General features: G+C 38.3%; 2 protein-coding genes across 2 annotated transcripts; one reads left to right on the top strand and one right to left on the bottom strand.

Moving 5' to 3' along the window:
* Positions 1-1,512: 1,512 nt before the first annotated feature.
* Positions 1,513-15,562, bottom strand: LOC144631665 (cytochrome b-c1 complex subunit 2, mitochondrial-like). Its single transcript, XM_078490149.1, has 20 exons — positions 15,404-15,562; positions 15,125-15,223; positions 13,972-14,121; positions 12,300-12,364; positions 11,493-11,549; positions 10,991-11,051; positions 10,220-10,283; positions 10,020-10,053; positions 8,914-8,977; positions 8,193-8,250; positions 6,614-6,712; positions 6,031-6,094; positions 5,534-5,573; positions 5,089-5,144; positions 4,364-4,406; positions 3,860-3,940; positions 3,300-3,376; positions 2,880-2,952; positions 2,505-2,585; positions 1,513-1,788 (listed from the first exon to the last, which is right to left on the bottom strand). Exons 1-20 carry the CDS (start codon positions 15,467-15,469, stop codon positions 1,702-1,704), a joined length of 1,419 nt encoding a protein of 472 aa, XP_078346275.1. The 5' UTR covers positions 15,470-15,562; the 3' UTR covers positions 1,513-1,701.
* Positions 15,563-15,650: 88 nt separating this feature from the next.
* Positions 15,651-19,465, top strand: LOC144631663 (uncharacterized). The gene is made up of 3 exons (XM_078490147.1): positions 15,651-15,937; positions 16,706-17,502; positions 18,265-19,465. Exons 1-3 carry the CDS (start codon positions 15,761-15,763, stop codon positions 19,292-19,294), a joined length of 2,004 nt encoding a protein of 667 aa, XP_078346273.1. The 5' UTR covers positions 15,651-15,760; the 3' UTR covers positions 19,295-19,465.
* Positions 19,466-20,521: the final 1,056 nt, after the last annotated feature.

Here is a 20,521-nt window from a genome sequence, read left to right as displayed (position 1 = left end):
GCGGAAATCCGTATTCATCTTCTAAAGAAAGTAGACAACATTCTTTTTATCTTACGGTCGTAGAAACACCCATGACATGACCTCAAAACAACTAGAAACACTCGCGGGTAGGGTAGTTTTCCTCTCCGTTTTTTTCCATACTTATGACTAGTTCGTTATAACGTTGAGATTAAATCAATACGTGAAGTACTTCACTACTGTGTTTGAGTTTGTAGCTCATTAACAAAAATGGCGTTTTTTGACATCACTGCTTATGACAGTGTCTGTTAATATAGAAGGGCAGCTATATGGAATTCACTTAGTGAGGATGTAAAATTCAAAGCTTTAGCAGTCATATAAAATTATCTAGGTTTACAGTCAACTCTCTCTAAGACGGACACCTTTGGGACCAGCCGCAACTGTCCGTCTTAGAGAGGTGTCCGTCTTTTAGAGAGTCGAGGAAACATGACGCCAGTAATTTTGAGATAATAAAGCTAAACCTATGCACAATGAATACACGTCTGTTTTCAGTCGCTTTCTTTAACAAAACCTACAAACTGGGACATCAATAATATCAGAAAATTGACTCGTTTTTTATTACAATCGATAATTTACTGCTTCACGTAAACAGAGAAGCTTCATTGTTTTTGGTTAGTAAGCTTGGTATATGCGTATCCTTAGGGCACTGACTAACTTTGCTTTAGCGATATGAAGTTTGGAAGTATTTTCACTAATAAAACATGATAAAAAACACTTCTTAAGTGTCCGTTGATGATTCCAAAGTGTCCGTTGTCCGTCTTAGAGAGGTGTCCGTCTTATAGGGAGTTTGGTTACAGTAAAATGACTGAAAAACGGCAGGGACCATCACCAGGTGTCCGTCTTATGGAGGTGTCCGTCTTATAGAGGTGTCCGTTAAGAGAGAGTTGACTGTACAATCATTTTTGCCCTACTTCTTCTCTCCAATTGGTCAGTGAATGGATAAAAATATATTGCCACATCCTGCCGCCTCCAATACCGTCATAGAGTAATGTGATTTTAAATACCTCCTAATTACGTATTTGTTTGTTTGTTTGTATATACTAGTTGTGTGTTCCTTTCGTATTCCTTTTCTCTCCACCTTCGACCACCAACTTTCAATTTCCAGCATCCGACACAACAGAAACCACCCAGCTCGAAAAGCTCTTTTAAAGTTCAGCTCAAAAGCTCTTTTATAGTTCAGCTCGAAAATCTCTTTTATAGTTATTCTGGGTGGTCTACACTTATTAGTACCAACTGTAGTCTTGGCTGAAACATCAAGCGAAAGAATTGACTGTAGTAACGGACCGGATGGGCAGAAAACTGATTAACAGCGGGGGCAGCCCTAGTGTCAACTATTTCTAGTTATTAATACCAACTGTAGACTTAGTTCAATGTAAAGCAAGTGTATTGCAAATGTCGTAATAAAGGTCAATAAACTTGTGAGTGAGAGCTTTATAAAATGAAAGCTTGCATTGCTGCATGTATACACACAAAGAGCAGATTAGTCATGCCATCACAGCTTAACAGCGCCAAGAGCAAGGTGATGCGTTTATTGATGAACATTCAATTCTTTACAATGAGCCATTGGCACCATATGAACAATCAGTCTCGTTAAAAATAATAATATGTCTATACCAATGGCTCTGCATCAATTAACACTGCAAGCACATCATGTCACAATCACTAAAGGGTGTGAAAAGAAGGTTAGAAGAGTTCGTCCAAACCCGGCATTGTTGAAACATCGCCTGCGACTGACAGCGAAGGCTTGCCAGAAAATACACGTTTGGCCACCTGCAATTAAGAACATCGACGATTAATACTCAGTAAACCTTTTGAAACTAGCTGGATTACAGCCATCCGAGGCTAGAGCAGAACTAAAGGGCAGGAGAACAAATAAGAACTTTATTTAATAACGTCTGTCTTTTGTCTTAATAATCATTAATCAATTGCGAACAGCATTCTTAACCAAGCTGACAATTCACTGAATTAAAGGAGCCGTCAATCCATCACTAAATTTTGCTTTATAAAAAATAACCCTTTAGCTGTTGAAGAAATAGATAACTCCTTTGATTACAAGCCCCCAAGTGTTTTTTTTTTCCAGAGACTTACAATGTTCAGTTCAATTGACAACTGTATTACCTACTGTGTTTCATATCGTCATGATCAGAGTTTTACTATGCAGTATTCTTGTGTGACCCAAACTTTTCCCCAAGTAAGTCCAAACAAAAATTCCATCCGATACTAAACACCCCCCCCCCCCGCCCCCAACTCCATACAACAAACGAAAATAATAAAGTTAACAAAGGAAGATCTCTCCAAAGTACACATATCTTTCACCCAGAATTCCACTTAACAGAAATATTCCTCACCGCTTTCGATTATAAGGCCCCTATTGTGGGGTTTCAACTTTGTTCTGTATTTTACGTAGCTACAGTGTACTGTATTACTCGCTTTATGTTTCATATCGTCATATTCGAACTCCATTTTTAAATAGGAATTTCCCTTACCGTCAAAACATCGGTCTTTGTAATGGAATCGACTGCAGTGGCGACTTCTTGCGGTGACGTGTAACTTCCCTTAGTTGATATCTGTTAAAAAAAATAAAGTAGCAGGCACCTCAGCAGTGCTTTTTCTAACTGTTTTTGTTTGTGAGTGTTGCCCAATAGTTTGCTTGAATCCATTTTGTACTCCCGGTTAAAAAGATGCATTGTGAAAGTGAAGAGTCTCACTGTGAAAGACAAAACACTAGTGTTTTGAGCTCTAACTCTGAACTTCACCAATTCAAGTCCAATTCAATGACCATTAAGAACACCATTAGGAATAGGTTTTTACGTTATTTGTTGTGCGAAACAATCTCTCCTCGCCTAAGGCAGAAAACTCACCTGGGAGCCAATGTCCTCAAATAAAGTATCCTGGCTTTCGCTGTTCATTAAAAGGTGCGCTTTCATTTGGTTCCTGTAGCAAAATTATTAGCAGGATAAATACTTCATTCCAGGGTAGAAGGCCTCTTATGGACAGCAAAAACAACCTCGTTTAGTGTAACTAGACACTAAGGAATACACTGTGCATGCCCAAGCTACGTATCAAGTTGTTTTGTACACCCCCCCCCCCCCCCCCATCTCTCCAGATTTTGCTAGCCATTATAATGGATCCTCTAGTCCAGGACTGGCTATCAATAAAATTGTTTGTTGGTTTGATAACGTTTATTCTATTGAATAGATCAATTATTGTGCTATAAGTCCCTGGAATTGAGGGGAAGGTTTTAAAAGCTCAGTGCTAACAGTCTTCCCTTCAAGACTTACTTTGCTCTTGTAACGTCCTGATCAGAAATGTCTCCCTTAGAAGCTTTAGAGAACTGGCCAACAACAGATTTCATAACCTGCAGGGAAATAATGATTTTAAATAACAATCAACAAAATGTAATAGTTTCAAAGTATTCAGCAGTACTGTGCTAATTTGGGACATCCAATAAACAAAAAGATGTCATAACTTAAGAACTGAAGAATCCTGACTGAAGGCAGACAGACCATTGGCTATATACAAAGCAGGGAGGAGTTAAATTTGGGACAACCTGAACTAAACACTATTCCATCTTACTAATGGCAGGCAGGAGGAATTGGACCTAAACCTCCAGATTACGTTAAGATTAAGTCCAGTGACCTTACCACACGCCAAGCTATCATAGTCAATTGTAGTCAACCTAACATAACACAGCTATATAACATAATAAGTCAACAAACGCAGAGTCTATCTATTAACTGGAATCAATAATTTATTATTTGTTGTATTTGTCGTAATATTGTGGCAAAACACAAACAAAATCTAAGCAAAATAAAAGATATCAGTACAAGAGTTCAAATACCTTGGCTACATTTGAAGGTTCTGCAACAACATAAAATCCAAAAAGACCACCATCTGAATAGCTGGCATTGAAAGCTGAGGCCTAAAATAATAAAAAAAAGACTGAGCAAACATTTCTCAATTACAGTAGGTCGTTTGTCACACAATCTTTTTTGAGGTGAAAGGTTACATGACAAGGGCAAGAACCTCTACCCGCATACCAGCAGCGAGAAGAGAAGAGTGAAGAGAGGCACTGTGAGAGCGAGTTTCGTGAAGCGAAAGATGCTTAGCAATTCAATTCCTGGTCAGCTGTCCAGCTTTACAGGGCAGGTTTGGATGGTGCATCAGTGATACATTGTACCTTGTAGCATGGTGTTGTAGTTTAGTGTGGTTTAACAGTTTTTCATAGCACTCTTCCTCCTTCTAAAGTGGAGCGTGTTTTTGTTTTATTGGAAGTTTGCAGGAAAAAGAATCATTCAACAGTACACCAAAGGCATGTGTACAAAAAAGAAATGTGTCAACTTACTGAAAAAGCTCCATCAGCAGATTCAGCTGCAGCCTTTAAAAGCCTGAATATTAAAATAAAACATTGAACAAACAGCAACAAATTCAAACCACTAACATTATATCATTACACACTTGCAGTTTCATTTTAAAAGCTTCATGCACAAATTATCTGAAAACATTAAGCATGACAATACCCCACCCTTCATCAAATTTTGAAGATAAACATGGACACATGTCTTAGTTTGAACAATCTTGAAGAAACAAGCAGCATCACACATGAAAGTATGGCTGGATAACTTTCATCTGCCTGGTTAAACTGGAGGATTTCATTCACACCTTACACATGTCCATGTAGAACAACACTAATTCTCTTTATAACAATTATGGCTGTGTCTCACAAGGACTGGGAACTACCGAATTCACAAATCTGATTGATTAAAATCGATATTGACCACAGTCTAGATTTTCCAATCTAGACCGGCATCTAGACCGGTCACATTTGGGGTGAGAAAGTTACAAACAAATGTACAGAAAAAATGACTGGTTTCCGCTAAAAATACTTGAGGGAAGAGCCAAAAACTTTGACGAGAATAAAAATTAAAGAGAACGAGCAAACTTTAGCAAATTTAACTTAGCCAGCCAGAGACAGAAGGCAGTGAAGTCTGTAGACACGAACAAAGTCAAAAATCTCCCATACAGTCCACTAGTCTTGCTAAACAACAGTGATCATTAATAACATTGTACCTGTTTGATACCATGTTGCTTCCCCACTTAATGTATGGCGTGGCACCAAGAAGTTTCTGTAAAATGATAACAATACATAGACATAGGCAAAGCTTGTGGGTAAATCTTTTGTTCAAAAATTAGGGAGATAAAAAAACACAGTGTTTTGACAATGTTCACGAAGTCGTTATCAAATAAATGCGTAGGTTAGTTTGCGATAAACATGAAAGTGACAAGAGAAGGTGACTATTTGGAAACGATGCTAATTACAAATACAATTTTGCTCGGATCGAGTCTGATTGGGTGTTAAGATCTGGATCTTAAAGCCTTGTTGCAAAACATCTTTTGCACCATGCTTGACTCCTTCCTTGGTATTGTTTATTATTATTAAAGAGGTTTATTTGCACATCCTAGGAAGGTTTGATATCACAGCACAAAGTGAATAAAGAAAAAAGTAAATCCTCACCTGATAAACAGAAAATGCAAGAAGATCTTTGCTTCCTAACCTGAAAGATTCAGTAGATGAAAGGTGAGTTTTCATTATTTTTTTGCATATAAATAATTAAGTCCCAAGAGGTATCAAAACCTACAACCACAGATGGACATCTCAGTACTGAAATACTAGCCAATGGGCTAGCTACTTTGTTTATTCACATTACTGTACCAGCCCACATTTAGGAGTATGACTGTATGAAAATACAGCAGGCTTTAGCTAGGATTTGAAAAGTGAGTGTCCAAAATTTAACATGAGACTGAAGGCCTCACCCTTTTAGGGTGTCTAGGAGCATGTTTCCCCAGAAACTTTGCAAACTTTTAGAAACTTAGGTTTATTTTTTGTGCATCAATGCATGTTTATGACAAGAATGCACTGAAAGAAAAAAATAATAATCAACCTAAAGTGGGTGGATGCCCATCTGGCTTAAAACCTGGAATACTGATTTTTTATAAACACCAGTTACTTACCTAGCTCCTTCTGTTGCCAGAACAGCATGTACAAGTGGGCCAGCCCTGCAGTTCATCACCTCTCCTGTTTAAATAAGAATACAATGAAAACTCAGTATGATTTGGAATCAACATTAAGCCTTCACAAGCACTTAAAGTGGCTTTTTGGTTTGTGCCGGGTGGAAAGAAAATGGATTTTCCAGGTTGCCTTTTGGGCAAGTTGAAGCCATCGACCCAAAGGGCTTTCTCAGTGGCCTTACTTCACCTGCCAACAAACAAGACTGACCAAGAATGTTACTCGCCCAACATCAGAAGTGATGGATAAAATCCCTTGCCCCAGGCTATTGGACAGGACTTTTTTTGCACACTGATTAAATAATACTCAAGGGCTACAAGTAGAGGTGGATAATTTTACCCCACCCACTTACCCTCTTGAGTACTAAAAACTAATTTGTAGGAAACATTGTTTTCCCCAAAACTATAAAACTGGTAAATTTATTGGGAGAATTATTATTATTTGTATGTACAATACTGTAGTTTGCATTTGTAAGTCTGGGCTGTTGTTTTTACTGGGTTGAAATAAACTATTCATTTCGTAACTTACCTCCATGGTACTTTGTAGCTTCTTTAGGAGCAGGTTCACCCCCGGGAAGGAAGGAGAATGCCGCTTTGGCCAAGTCTACCAACTGACTGTGATCAACACCTGTCCAGAAAAACAGAACTTTTTAAGTTCACTCCAACGAAAATAACAATAAAAATACATACAATAAGTGGATCTTCATTGTTTTCACATTTAAAGTAACGCTGTGCTAAACTGTAAATCTTGTTTAGAATATCTGGTGGTAGGCTGACCAGCTGGCTATTTACAAAAGGGAAGCCCAGAAGCTGAGGAGTGAGCTTGGGCTAGTAAGTACAAATTGAGACAATGAGTCAATGAAAGAATGGAGGATTTGAACTTGGGAATTGCAAATTTAAAAGTCAGCTTCCTAAACCACCTTGGCCATGCCACCTTCCTCACTTGGAACAATACCTGGTCTTCACCAGCAACAAGCATAAGTATTCATGTGAGCATAGCATAGGGGCCTTTCAAGTGAAAATGGTAGCAATACAGGCACAAGCATAAACTTAAGAAAAACAAATACCGTAAAGTTCCATGTATAAGCCGCACCTTTTTCCTCTAAATTCAAGTCAAAAATCAGGGGTGCGGCTTATCTACGAAAACATCTCTGGTTGGAGTTCTCAAAGGCCTAATTAATATTCATAAAAATTTTCTCAAGACGTCACTAAATAAACAAATATATAACCTGAAAAACTTTGTTGTTGTTCACTGTCTTTTAGTTCCTTTGCAAAGCTGTTTGCAGTGAAGCCTGCCGGTCAAAGCATGTCTTTCCACTGCGTGCGAGAAAGCACCAAGATAAATGCAAGTACTCACAAGGCAAATGGCCAACCACTTCGCTTTTTTATTGAATTTCACAGCAAATACATCTGCTGGATTATCAAAGTCTTATTCTGCATGAAGTTTTTATCATGTTGCGGGTAGCAGTTTCCAAGAACCTTGAGAACGTGGTTTCTTTTGAAGAAAGTGCTGCCATGTTTGTTTTTAATGCCCAGACTCCTCTCTACATTTCAAAGCTTGGCTACTAAGCATTCATCATTCGCATGCGATTCGTACGAATTACAAGTGTTTCAGGATCAAGAGAGCATTCAAGTTTAAGATATTGTGAACTCAAACTAAAAAGGAGGTACACTGTATGACAAGTGAAATTTCGCTTTCATAAGACTTAATTTATTTTAAACATTGCAACGACCGCCGTGTCAGTGTTTTGAAACCGTGCTTGTTTGCCCTTGTTTGTTTACCAATAGAGCTTCACTTGAACTTCAAACTTTATTGTCTGTATATATTTTTTTCCAAAATTTGAGCTTCCAAATCGGGGGTGCGGCTTATCTACGGGTGCGGCTTATACATGGAACTTTACGGTACACTCTTCTTGTCTTGCTTTATTATGATCAAACTGTGAAATAAGAATGAGTGCAAGAAGAAAGAGAAAAGATTCTAGCTGTATTTGTGCTTACTTTGCTTGCATTGATCCCATTTTCATAGTGATTCAAGAACTCTTGTGCTTGTTCATACCATACTTCTTGTTCATGTCATACCACACTTCTAAGTTTGCTAATAAACTCACCTACTCCAACAAGAGCCATGCGCTGTCCAACATAACATTTTTGGGTATAGTCTTTCAGCTAAACAATAATACAAGTAAGAGTTAGCCCATAAAACATAACATGAACCTTGCCCCTCCATTTACATGTAATATAAATGACAAGCCAATAGTCTGAATATATTATGGGGCATAATGCAGAGCCTGAATAATTAACTTTTTCTTCCAGGCACCATCACACAACCAACCTGTCCAATAATTTTCAGCCACCACATTGAAGGTACATTATTAGTTGCCCTTTTGCCCTCAAACAAAAATGATCTAAAAATTAAAGGTAGTTTTGGACCTTTCTTTGCTATGAGAGTGAGAAATGGTTCGAAAGTCTGTGAAAGCATCACCAAAAATATCAGTGCTACGTGAGCTTATGTGTGTGCTAATAACTATGGTTACAACAAGACTTGGTTTTTTGCTTGTCCCAATTTTGCATCCAGCTGTATATGTATTATGAGCCTACAGACCTCTACAACTGTACAGTTACATAGTTTCCTGATCATAAATCAAACACCTTAGATATAAATTTTTGCTTAGACAGCAAGCTGCATAGGTTACGCCAGTCTACCAAACTTCTCAAAGGTTGTTGAATGACCTGCTAATTTAACCCCATTTGCACCTCATTAATACTTAAGTATTACGGGAGGGTACTTCTTGTGACAGTAGCTGGTTTATTACAAACGCAAGTTCTTACCACATCAGATGTAAACTTGCCAGTTCTGTGTGGTAAACAGTAAAGGGAATTTCCCAGGGTTTTCCTGAAATTGAAAAAAAGTAAATAAATATTAATAGTAAGAGCAATGCAAGCAGTACACTCAGTTTAAAACTTGCAAAACCATAGACATTAACAGGTCCTCTTTTTATAAGAAGAGAAGTGTGTAAGGATAAAGAACATCAGGGAAAGTACCTCCCAATACTCATTCAGGGCTTGAAAAAGCAAAAAAAACAAATGAACTCCAGCTTGCCTTTCAGACAAGAAGCTCTCGAATTTTGCTTCCCAGGGCAGTTGCATGCTTGTTTTAGTTCACTTTTTTATGATTTACCTTATTATAGGAAATTAACGCTTGTGTTAATTAAGGTATTTGAAATTAACGCGACTTAAATTGACGCGAATTGAAGGGGAAATTACTTCCCAATAAAGGAAATTAACGCGAAAGAGGGGGTAACATTTCAAAATGAAGGAAATTAACGCGACGTACACAACAGGAACAAGTTTATTTCAACACTTGTAGGCGTGTTATCTTAAACGAAAACAACGTTCGTGGTACTTTTCCCACTTTGAGCGTTCTTCACAGTATCAATGATAGTGACAGATAAAATTATGCTTTTTCCTTAGAGTCAAGAACATCTGGACTGTAACAAAATATTGAAGCCAAAATAATGGAAATTAACGTCATGGAAATTAACGCTCCACTTAATTAACGGCGCGGAAATTAACGTTAACAAAAATTAACGCGACTTAAATTAACGCGAAAGTTTGAAATTCGCGTTAATTTCATGACGCGTTAATTTCCTATAATACATGTAAGGTAGTCCGTAGACCACTAGCCTGGGTCCTTGCTCATCGGGCAAGTAAGAATGTAAAGTTACTTGCCCAGGTAGAAAAGCTACACTTGTCCTTGACGACCAGACGGCAGTTTTTCAGCCCTGCCATTGCTGGGTTGCATGAGCAGCAACAAATAACGCAACCAAACTAGGTATGTTACAATAAACTGTTCATTGAGAATGTAAACTTGCATACATTGTACACTGTACATGTACACTGAATGTATTTTAAAGAGAACAACAATCACAACAAACCTGAATGCAACTCTGTGCAGTTCCTCAACAACATCTTAGGTACAAAAGAGATAATAAAAATAGAAAAGCAATAATTAATTAACTAAAACAGCAAATGAGGAAAGAGGAGAAAATAAAAGATCTAGTATCAAAATAATGCAATGAATGTGTAGGACTTATTCTTAACATATTCCAGGGACTACAGATTTTTATGCACGTACTTATTTGCGGTTGTGTGTCTCTCATTGCAAGATCTAACTTCACACGATTCATTGCTGCCTCAAGCTGAAAGATAGCATTTCAAACAATCAATAATTGAATAGTAATATGCAGAAATAATAGAAAAGTGAATATTGCACTACCGGTAATTTTGTTCACAGCCACTCAGTCAGTGGACTGTAGTTGAATCGTAATTTTGAGAATTGGCAACATTTCAAAGGAGAAAAGATGGCATGGGCATGTGGGTGAAAGAGGGAAGAAAATGATCCAACACCAGATTACAGTACGGCTCAAAAAGTAAAGCGTCCATTGTATACGCACCTTATACGCACACCTACGCAGTTACGCACATATGCAAATTTCGCGCGTTAATTGCAATTTTGAAGCGTATAGCACATAATTTCGCAGTTCATTTGTTATTCATTGTCTCTTGATTCTCATTGTGTCGTACAAAAACTTATTGTTGGAGAAAAAAGTCAAAATACAAAAAAGTAAAGCTGTATTGGGGCCTAGATGGCTCAGCAATGGCCTAAACAGAGCAGTTAATGTCTACAAGTAGGTAAGTGCATGAGTCATTGTTCTTGTTTCAATTGACGACAACATTCATGACGAAAATTTCATGTAATAAGGTACATGTAACTCCAGTTTGCGACACCACGTCCTTAGCCAGGGTTCAAACCTGGACCACTTGATCTGTAGTCCAATGTGCTAATCATTAGGCCACTGAACAATAATTTGCTGAATTATAAATTAAACTACTTTAAGCATCTCACCTCCCAGGTCAGAAAGGCTGGTTTGTTTACAATGTGAGCAAGGTTGTTAACCACTGATCCTCTGAAAAAAAATAGATACATGAAAGAAAACACTTATTCGTTTTGGTAGAATTTCTCCATACAATAGTAAACACGTCAGGCAGATAGGTGATAAAAATGAAATTGCCAACTCAAGTAACTTAAAAAGAATGTAAATTTGTAACAATCGGTAAAAATCTACACAAAAATAACAAGTACTGTATAAAAATCTCTTCAGAAAAAGGTGCACTTCAGGTAACACAAACATGAATCAAGGAAACGACTTTGTCTGTACACAACTCCCCTTTCAGATACCTGTACATGCAGGGCAAGAGAGTGAGACAAATGAGTAAAAATAGAGAGGGGGTGGGGGTGAAGTGAGCAAAGGAGAAGCGAAAAGAGGACAGAAGGGCCTTTTTTCATTTTCTCATTCATTCACGTAACTTAATCCCCACAAAACATAGTTTTACTGTGCAAAACTCACAAATTGTTACGAAGGCAGTCTGATGAATAAATGAGGTGTTCCCTGTTGCAAGTTGCCCTGTAAACATATAGGCAGTAATTAGTAATACATCTTCATGTTGTGCATAATGTAACGTAGGCTACCTTAACTTGATGATACCACATAAACTGCATGTACAACAGAAGACATTCTGCTACCTAGCCTACAATAAATATAATAAAGTAACATTTCATTATAAATGTGATGAAAAAGAGATCCGACCCTCTCCCTTCCCCCCTCTAAACATGTTGCAAAATAGGCAGCAATACAATACATTGTTTTTGTTTGTTTGTTTGTTCATTTTTCATCCTACTAGACATTGAGAACACTGAATATGCCAGTCTACATGCTTACAAGTTAGGTCATACACTTGGCCATGGAAGCCTTTAGACAAGTAGAATACTGGACTGACAAGTAAATAAACTGCCATATTAAACAGAAAATTGTATGATAAAGCATATTAATTTCGCAATATTGAAGATTCCATTCTGACTGACAATGTGTAAGGGTTGTACTGAATATACGGTATGCAATTGATGATGCAATATGGCATGCAATCCCCATTATATTCTTTGATGAGAATGTAATTGAGATTGATGATGAATACTGGGGCCTGGTTCATTAAAGGTGGGAAACGCTATCATAAGATAAGCGTCAACTGACAACACATACTTTGCTATCTACTAGAGAGTGATCCTTTGAACAACCAAGAGTCAGATGGCAAAAGAACCCACATTGTGTACTAAATCAATTCATGTAAAATAGTCAACAATGATTAAGCAAACATACTCTAGACTTGCTCCACTGTGTTCTAGCTCTCTTGAAATTCTGAGTCCTGAATAGTCCAAGTTACCCTGATGGTGCCAAGAAAAGAGAACAGGCAACTATCAACAAACCAGTTCACTTACGACTCAAACTTTAACAAACTTAGAAGCTAAAAAATCTCGATGATTTGGTAAGTGCAGAATGCAATATGGAACAATTGAAAGTATGATGTTTTATATATGTTCGTGTTTATTTGCTTTATTTTACTTTCGGAAAAACTGTTCACAGGCTACTTGTATTCTTTCCCAGGTGTTCCTTACGCTAATCTTTGCAAACGTATCACGACACTTTTGTTCGTTTGTAACAAAATACTTTTGTCTTCCTTGAAAATGCGATAACATGAAACTTTTGTTTTTTGTTTGTTTTACGGCGGCATCGATGACATTTGTTTAATTTAATTAAGTTACGGTTTAGACTGCACGAAAGACGATTCTCAAAAACTAAAGAAACAAATCTAATCAAAAAACATATTTTTCGACAGGTTTTTTAAAACGCAGTACAGCTAGGATATTTGTTTCCTGGTTATCAGGTGTTCACGCCGAAAATCCCGGTGCAAGTTTTTGCATACCTAATTACGAAAGCGATGTGAAAGTCTCGAAATCTAATTTAATTAATTTGCGGTTTTTACTTGGCGCCAAGAAGTCTGCAGGAAGCCTACCGCAAACATGCAATACAAGCGATGTTCATGATAGTTCCAGAAAACAACGTAGACTAATCTGCGCATGCGTTTGGTGTAAATTACGTTGAGTAGTACCACAAGGAGAGCAAAGGGTTTTCTGAAACAAATATATACGTTTGAGATCTTCATATGAAAGTAACGTAGATGTGCTCCAGGTTTTACCTAGGGGTACGGTCAGGTGCTCCCCACCCCCACCCCCTTCACAAGAAATAATTAATTAATTGATATTAATTAATTAATTGACTATTAAAGTTAACACCATAGCGCTTTAGGGGTTTAGCGGACGACAGCCCCAACAAACCATCACAATAGTGCATTCTGCACTAAAAAACAGCGTTGCCATAACAATAATTATTTCACATAAACTGCTGTGACGCCTTAGTGTCTAATTCAATTAATTTGCGATTTTAACTTAGCGCCACGGAGTCTACAGGAATCCTTCCCCAGGAAGAATTATGTGATGTTCATGACGTCTATTAATCTGCGCATGCGTTTAGCACAAAGAATTTTCTTCCAGAAAGAATAGTACCACAAGGAGAGCATAGTGCTTTTTGAAACAAATATATACCTTTGAGCTCTTCAATTGTGTCGTAAATAGACTTCTCATTCTACCAAGGGCACACGGTCTGTTGCTCCCCACCCCCTACCCCCTAACAGAAATAATTAATTAATTAATATTAATTAATTAATTGGTGATTAAAAGTTTACACCATAGTGCTTTAGCGCCTGAGGGGTTTAGCAAACGACAACCCACCAAACCATCACAATAGTGCATTCTGCACTAAAAATGGAACAACATTAAACACAAAGGACTACTGTAGAGCGAGCCTGGCTCCAGCTATCTTCTACACCATACAAATTGCATTTGGGAATTGCATCTAGAGGCTAATCGTTTACAAAATTATTGTGTTCCTAGTTGCAAATTTACTCCATTCAAACAATTTATTTGACACATACCAGAAACGCAGTATTCCGTAGGATGTGGCTAATACCCAAAGTGCTTGGTGTCTCATGGCGACTGGCAGCATCGATAAATAAGCCTACTTTGCTCTTAGGGGAATGTGTCTCTAGTGAAGCAACCTTGAGGCCATTTTCCAATGTAGTAACCTACAAGAGTGTTAAGTGTCAACTACAAGCTTTTGAACCAATATTACAGAAATGTACGTTGTATGAAAAAGTTTTGATTTGAAGGGTTATTGCGATTTTCAGTGATATGCGAACTCTGAAATTCATTCCTCAACCAACGGTTTACGGTTTTAACTGCCATCAATGTGGACCTCTCAGGAAACAGAAGTTTTCTTCTAACGGGTCAAAAGCTCACGTCCGTCAGTTGTAATTGGTAGATTTCGATCCATTTTGTTTGTTCCTTTTTTCATGGTTTGTTAGCTTTTGCCATAATTATGATTGACGGCAGCGAAAAACGCAATCGTTAGTTGGATTTTGAATTTCAGAGATCGCATTTCACTGAAAACCGCAATAATGATACTGTTCATCTGCTTAAAATTAACAAGACTACAAGTAGTCACTCCTCTTTCTTAGGGTGCATGTAGGTCAAGAGGGAGAAAAGCCTTTGCATGAGGAGATGCAACACGTGAGGGCCAGAAACCTTGCTGGACTATACAGTGCTAGAAATAATTTTTCTTGCTTAGCAGGACATGTGTCCTTGCAAAACTCTATTTTGACTAGAAATATTTCAAATTTGGTCAGACATTATTAGCATTTTATGCAATTTGCATACACTGATGACTCAAGTATACATACACAAAGTAGTAAGAATGCTTGAAAGTATTTATTTTCATCGACTGGTTGAATAATCAATCAATAACAATCGATTGATTATTATTGATCACTATTGATTATATTGATTGCAATCAGTTATTGGTTTTCACTGATTGATATTTCCAGGCTTTAGGACAAAGTTTAGGTTTTCACAACCTAGAAATCAGTGTTGCAATACAATGTTAACTAAATTTTGGATCAGAATTCAGTGGCTTCAGAGAATGGTGAATATGCCTTAGGAAAGGACAGGGTAAATTAATGTGCAGTGTTACTCATGTACATGTACATACAAGTTTACAGCTTATTAGATAACGTGTCTACTTTCACAAACCTGAACACTTTGTGGAGAGAGATCAGCGTCTGCAGACCCAGTTTGAAAATCCGTTAATGGCTCACTTAGAGATGAAGCTGCATACGCATATAATCTTTTCTATAACAGATTAAACATGAACTGTGAACTTTGGAGGTTAATCAAGGCCAATTTTAGCTTGGGACCAAAGCCATATATAATATCACACAAGGGAATTGGAAACGAGAGTGTCGCAGTTTGCGCTCAGCCTAAATTCGCCACTAAAATGCAACAAAAACAGAAAAAAATACTTTTGCTTACCACGGGTGATGTTCTACAACTCAAACCCCTCGAAACTGATGGTACACTCCTCCATAAAGGCAGCATTTTCACCCCTCTTTCCTCTGTGACTGCTACTATTTTCTTGAGAGACCGGGCAAGAATAGACCATAATACTTTTTTAACTTTTACCCGCTGATCAGTAGTAGCGCCTGCTCAAAAGCAACAAAATAGGCATTGCGTATTTCCGGTGGCGCGGTTGTGATGCAATCGTGAAATCTATATTTGGACATTAGCCTTTGATCAAAGCGGCCATTTTTAACCGGTTTTAGTCGGGAGCTTTTGCGCGTGATTTCGCTTCTTCTTTATCGCTATACCTGGGCTTCATTCTAGAGAAAGATGAGTTCTAAACATGCTCGAAAAGATTCTGTCCTTGTTTGTGTTGTCTGTTGCGAAGACGTTGAGTTCTTCGCCGTTGGAGCGTGTGACCATCCTGTTTGCTTCAAGTGTTGTGTTCGAATGCGAGTGTTGGGGAAGGAAACTTATTGTCCTGTTTGCCGAACTGACTTACAGGAGGTGAGAGAAGTTGAAAGAAACGTTTCCTTTCAGAGAACCTTAGATGTAGTTTTACGATATTTTGTAAATAGTAAGAGGTTATTTATATTTTAACCCAAAATCCACTCATTACCGGTCAAGAAAGTGAAATTTGCTAGCAGTAGCAGAAATTTTGATTTGGCTTCGTCCATCTTTTGTATCTTTTAAGAGAGGCAAAGCCTTCCTTGCTGGGTCATAATCCGTTCGTTACTTAAATAAATTAATGCGGCATAATTTGTTAAAGGAAATCAAATTATAGAAAAATTAGTTTCGTACATTTTGTCTCTTCAGTACAAAGAAAACCCTAATGTTATAACGTGGCATTCCAGTAATGCACCTATCAATGTTTGGCTGTAAGGAGGGGGGGGAGGAGCTGGGCATAGGAGGGACATTTGAACTTAGTTGAGATTTTCTGTTCAAATGCTTCACTACAGGGCTTTTGTTGATGGTCATATACACTGTAAGTCACTAACCTTCAGTAAAATCCTGTTAGAAGGTCCACTAAAACGGTCAAAAGTCCCCACCAAGTGCAGTCAAATTGCCTTCAAATCCCCTGCCTTTGCCTAGCCTCCCCCTAAAACCGACAACCTAACGTTGATAAGATAAATAAGAGGATACTTTCCTCCTTCTCCCTAAAAACGGCCACATACAGAAACAAAATATGTTTATTCTGAGCAATGAATAAGCTAAATTAGTCTATACATTATTTTTTAACCATGTTTTTCAATGTTCTGTGTACTTCATATCTAGGTTTTTGTAACAAAAGATAATAGCATGAGCTACGAGAAGCTTACCGCCAGGAGGGGCTCCTTTGTGATTGATAAACGGCAAGGTATATTTTACCAGCGGAAAGAGATCCAAATGAGGGTGAAGGAACTATTGGAACACCGCTGCCCATTCTGCCCAGAACGTCCACCAGACAGATACTTTGATCGTCTTCGTGACCACATGAAGCGGGGGCATGAAAAATACTATTGTGATCTTTGTGTTGCCAATTTGCAAAAGTTTAGCTCTGAGCTTAAAGTGTACACTCGTCCAGAGCTAGCACGGCACCGCAGAATTGGTGACGCTGATGACAAGTCACATAAGGGGCATCCTATGTGTGAATTTTGTGACCAGCGTTATCTGGACAAGGATGAACTCCACAAGCACTTGCGCAAGAATCATTTCTGGTGTCACTTCTGTGAACGGGATGGTTCTCAAGATTACTATGCTAATTATGAAAACCTCCGGGTCCACTTCCGTGATTTTCATTTCCTTTGCGAGGAAGAAGACTGTGTCCACGAGCAGTTCACTAATGCCTTTCGCACAAAGGTTGATCTTCAAGCCCATCGTGCAGCAAAGCATTCAGGAAAGCTAACTAAAGCACAGGCTCGTCAAGCTAGGCAACTAGATGTTGACATTACCTTTGCACCCCGTCCAAGGCCTCAGGCAAATCAAGGTTCAGTTCTTACAGGCAGAGATTTTGTGGAAGTAAGAGGCTCAGAACAAAGGAAAGGAAAGAGAGAGAAAGGAGGAAATAGGGGGAATGCTTCAGGACCAAACAGGTTGGTGGTAATTGTGAGATTGAGAAAACCTTATCTTTCAACAAGAGCAGACTCTCAATTTGTGGGAAATGTAAACCTCTACTGGGTCTTAAGCCATGAGCAGGCTCTCTATAGGCAGGCTTTCCTACCCATTTTCTTTTTCTTTTTCTTATGGAGAGCCTGCTCGCAGGCTACTGGGTCTTTCTTCTGCTTTTTTCTCTTTATCAGTAAGGGTTTTTTTTAAACATTTCTCAATAAAAAGCAATGGTAAAAATTCACAACGTTTCGACTGCTTTTAAGTCATTATCAAGCTAAATATTGAGAAATATTTGCATGGATATTTTTTTTATTTTTTTAAAATTATTTTTTTTTATTTTTTTTTAAATATAGAAAAAAAAAAAAAAAAAAAAAAAACAAAAAAATAAACGGGAAAAAATAAACCACAACAATAATTAATTATATATAGTGACAAAGAGGTAAAATATGTGAAAAAAATATTTATGAAGTAGAAATTTGATTTGGGAAATAAAATATGGTAAAGTATTTTTTACAAGGTGCTGATTAACATCTTCCTCAATAACATTATTGACTTGAGGTCTGATTCTGGTAGTGTAAGGGTGCTTTTACGAGCTATTTCCTTTCTTTAACCAGCGTAAACAGGTTGCATTGTAAACTACTCTTATTATTACACTCAGCACAGTTGCTGTTTAAGGGCTGCTTACCATAAGTCAGAACTGACCAGCGAAACCAGTACTAAGCATCAAACTGTCTTTTTGTTTGTAGGAAAGAAGCACTGGAATTGCAAACTGCAATGGCTCGTTCACTGAATGAATTTTCAGATGACTCCTCTCAGCTGCCTTCGCCATCCTCCAAACCACAAGATCCCAAAAAATACAAACCTGAGGAAAATAACACCGCTGGAGAGCTGCCTGCCAAAGAAACAGACCCGATGGCACAATTTCCTGCCTTACTTGGTTCTCTGGAGGTTGCAAATGTGGGTGAGGTGTCAAAGAATAACAAGAGACCCAGTGAACCTCCTATTTATGCTAAAGCTGCTACTGCTGCGCGGTTGCAATCTGTAGATGAGTTTCCCACCTTAGCTGCATCTGCTCAGATACCAGAACAATCACCAGCTATACCTCCTGGGTTTGCCGCAGCAGCTCGTCAACCTCCTTCATTACCTGTATCACAACAGACTTGCCGAGCCAAGCCACCCCCGGGTTTTCAGGCACCCATGGCGGCAAAGGAAAAGGTTAAAGAAAATGTGGCACCCTTACAGGAAGTGTCGGTATCTAAACCAGAGGCTAAGACAAACAGCAGTAAACAAGAGAGAAATCAAGCCCTGGTTGAAAAAATTAGAAGTTTATTAGGAAATGATAAGTCTAAATTTGACGAGTTTAAGGCATTGTCAGGAAAGTTTCGCCAAAGTGCTTGTTCTGCTAAAGAATATTACACACATTGTTGTGAACTCTTTGGGTCAAATTTCTCGCAAGTTTTTTCGGAACTTGTTGATTTATTGCCCGACCCAGAGAGACGAAAAGAACTGTTGGTTGTTTACCAAGATGCCAAAATTACAGCAAAGGAGCGAGGAGATAACAAAAATAAACCCGGAAAAGGGAATAAAAAGACACCTTCACCCGGGGTGTGGCAGCCAAGCGGAGCCACGGCTTGGCCTGTGGAAACCAAAGCTAATGGTATATCCGAAAGGGATTTTCCATCATTACCCGTAGCAACTAAAACATCTTATCAGCCCAGGTATAAAGCACCAAAGAGTGCTACTGTTCTTAAAGAAGCTTGGATCAGAGGGAAGTAATGAACTTTTCATTGCTGTTTTGTTAGATTATTTACTCATTTGTGCTACCATCTTGATCCTTTTCTGTCAAAAGTTCATGATCTTTTTAACATTGTAGTATATTATACAGGAGTTTGGGTTTTTCAAATTGACCGAGATGTGGTCTTAAAATAAAATTATTGTGTAATAATACGTTGTTCTGTTGTATTTTGTCATTTATTTTCTAAACTGTTTTCTTCCTCTGCTTTTTAGCAGATTTTTTCGAACCGCCTTTCTTTATGCAAATACTGTCAGAAAAAAGGATATTTCAAGATCCATTGGGAAATTGACGTGTAAACCAACAGAAGAAACAGGAAAAAGAATGCTTAAAAGAACCTTACTGCAATAGAAACTGCTTCGTCGCTTGCTAATCCCTAGCCTGCGTAGCAGGCGCGCGCCGTAGTTTCGAGCGCGCGTATGAGAAACGCGTAAGGCGCGAGGCGGCCACGCGAGAAAAAAAAACGGTTTTTCTTCGCGTGGCCTTCTCGCGATCGCGCTCTCTTTTAAACGCGCTAAAAAAAAAAACCGCGAAAAAAAAATGCACGAAATGTACGCACCAAAAAATGCACGCATTGCCGACAAAGTTGCAGTTGGGTGAAAAAAAATTGAAACCTACATTACTTACATTCTCAAATCAATCGATAAAAAGCCACTATTTACGATACCTCTGATTGGTCCAAACGAAAAAATTTTCGGTGGATCCTGAAAATATCTCTGAGCAGCTTCACATCGAATGCAGCTGTATTGAAGTGGCTCAGCGGCTTGTCAAAGGTGTTGAGAGTTTACAGAACTAGTACATGTTTCAGGGGCACCCTATATACCATTTCGGTGAATATCTGTGCGGCCTGTTTTCCCCTCAGATTTTCTTGAGTGAACTGTCACCTCGAACCCTCGTAATACGTTTTCGGAGAGGTCAGAATACTGTTTTGGGTATATAGAAAAATGGCAGCAACAGCTTGCAAATTCAATGAGATTTTATTCTTGCGACTTTTATAGACCGCTAAAAACATACGAAAAGATTTAACTGTATTTATAGTTTACACAAATATCCCTCACGACTGAATTTCCTTGTGTGCCGTACTCCTGGTGTTAGGGCATGTGGCTCGACAGCTCGGTGACCCGTCATAGGAGGCCAAAAACGAATAAGATATAGGTATTTGTGCGGCTCGCCAGTCGCGATCAGAGAAAGGTACATGTATGTCAGACTCG

This window comes from Oculina patagonica, chromosome 12 (genome assembly GCF_052425735.1).
Source record: "Oculina patagonica isolate OP01 chromosome 12, crgOcupat, whole genome shotgun sequence".
NCBI lineage: Eukaryota > Metazoa > Cnidaria > Anthozoa > Scleractinia > Oculinidae > Oculina > Oculina patagonica.
This window is presented reverse-complemented; position numbering and strand designations above follow the sequence as displayed.

Excerpts from the sequence above, each read along its gene's own strand:
- LOC144631663 (XM_078490147.1), top strand. The coding sequence starts at position 15,761 with ATGAGTTCTAAACATGCTCGAAAAGATTCTGTCCTTGTTTGTGTTGTC. Across the intron at positions 15,938-16,705 it reads GCCGAACTGACTTACAGGAG|GTTTTTGTAACAAAAGATAA; the intron begins GTGAGAGAAGTT and ends CTTCATATCTAG. Across the intron at positions 17,503-18,264 it reads AATGCTTCAGGACCAAACAG|GAAAGAAGCACTGGAATTGC; the intron begins GTTGGTGGTAAT and ends TTTTGTTTGTAG.
- LOC144631665 (XM_078490149.1), bottom strand. The coding sequence starts at position 15,469 with ATGCTGCCTTTATGGAGGAGTGTACCATCAGTTTCGAGGGGTTTGAGT. Across the intron at positions 10,054-10,219 it reads AGACACACAACCGCAAATAA|ATGTTGTTGAGGAACTGCAC; the intron begins GTACGTGCATAA and ends TTTGTACCTAAG. Across the intron at positions 5,145-5,533 it reads TTGCATTTTCTGTTTATCAG|AAACTTCTTGGTGCCACGCC; the intron begins GTGAGGATTTAC and ends ATCATTTTACAG.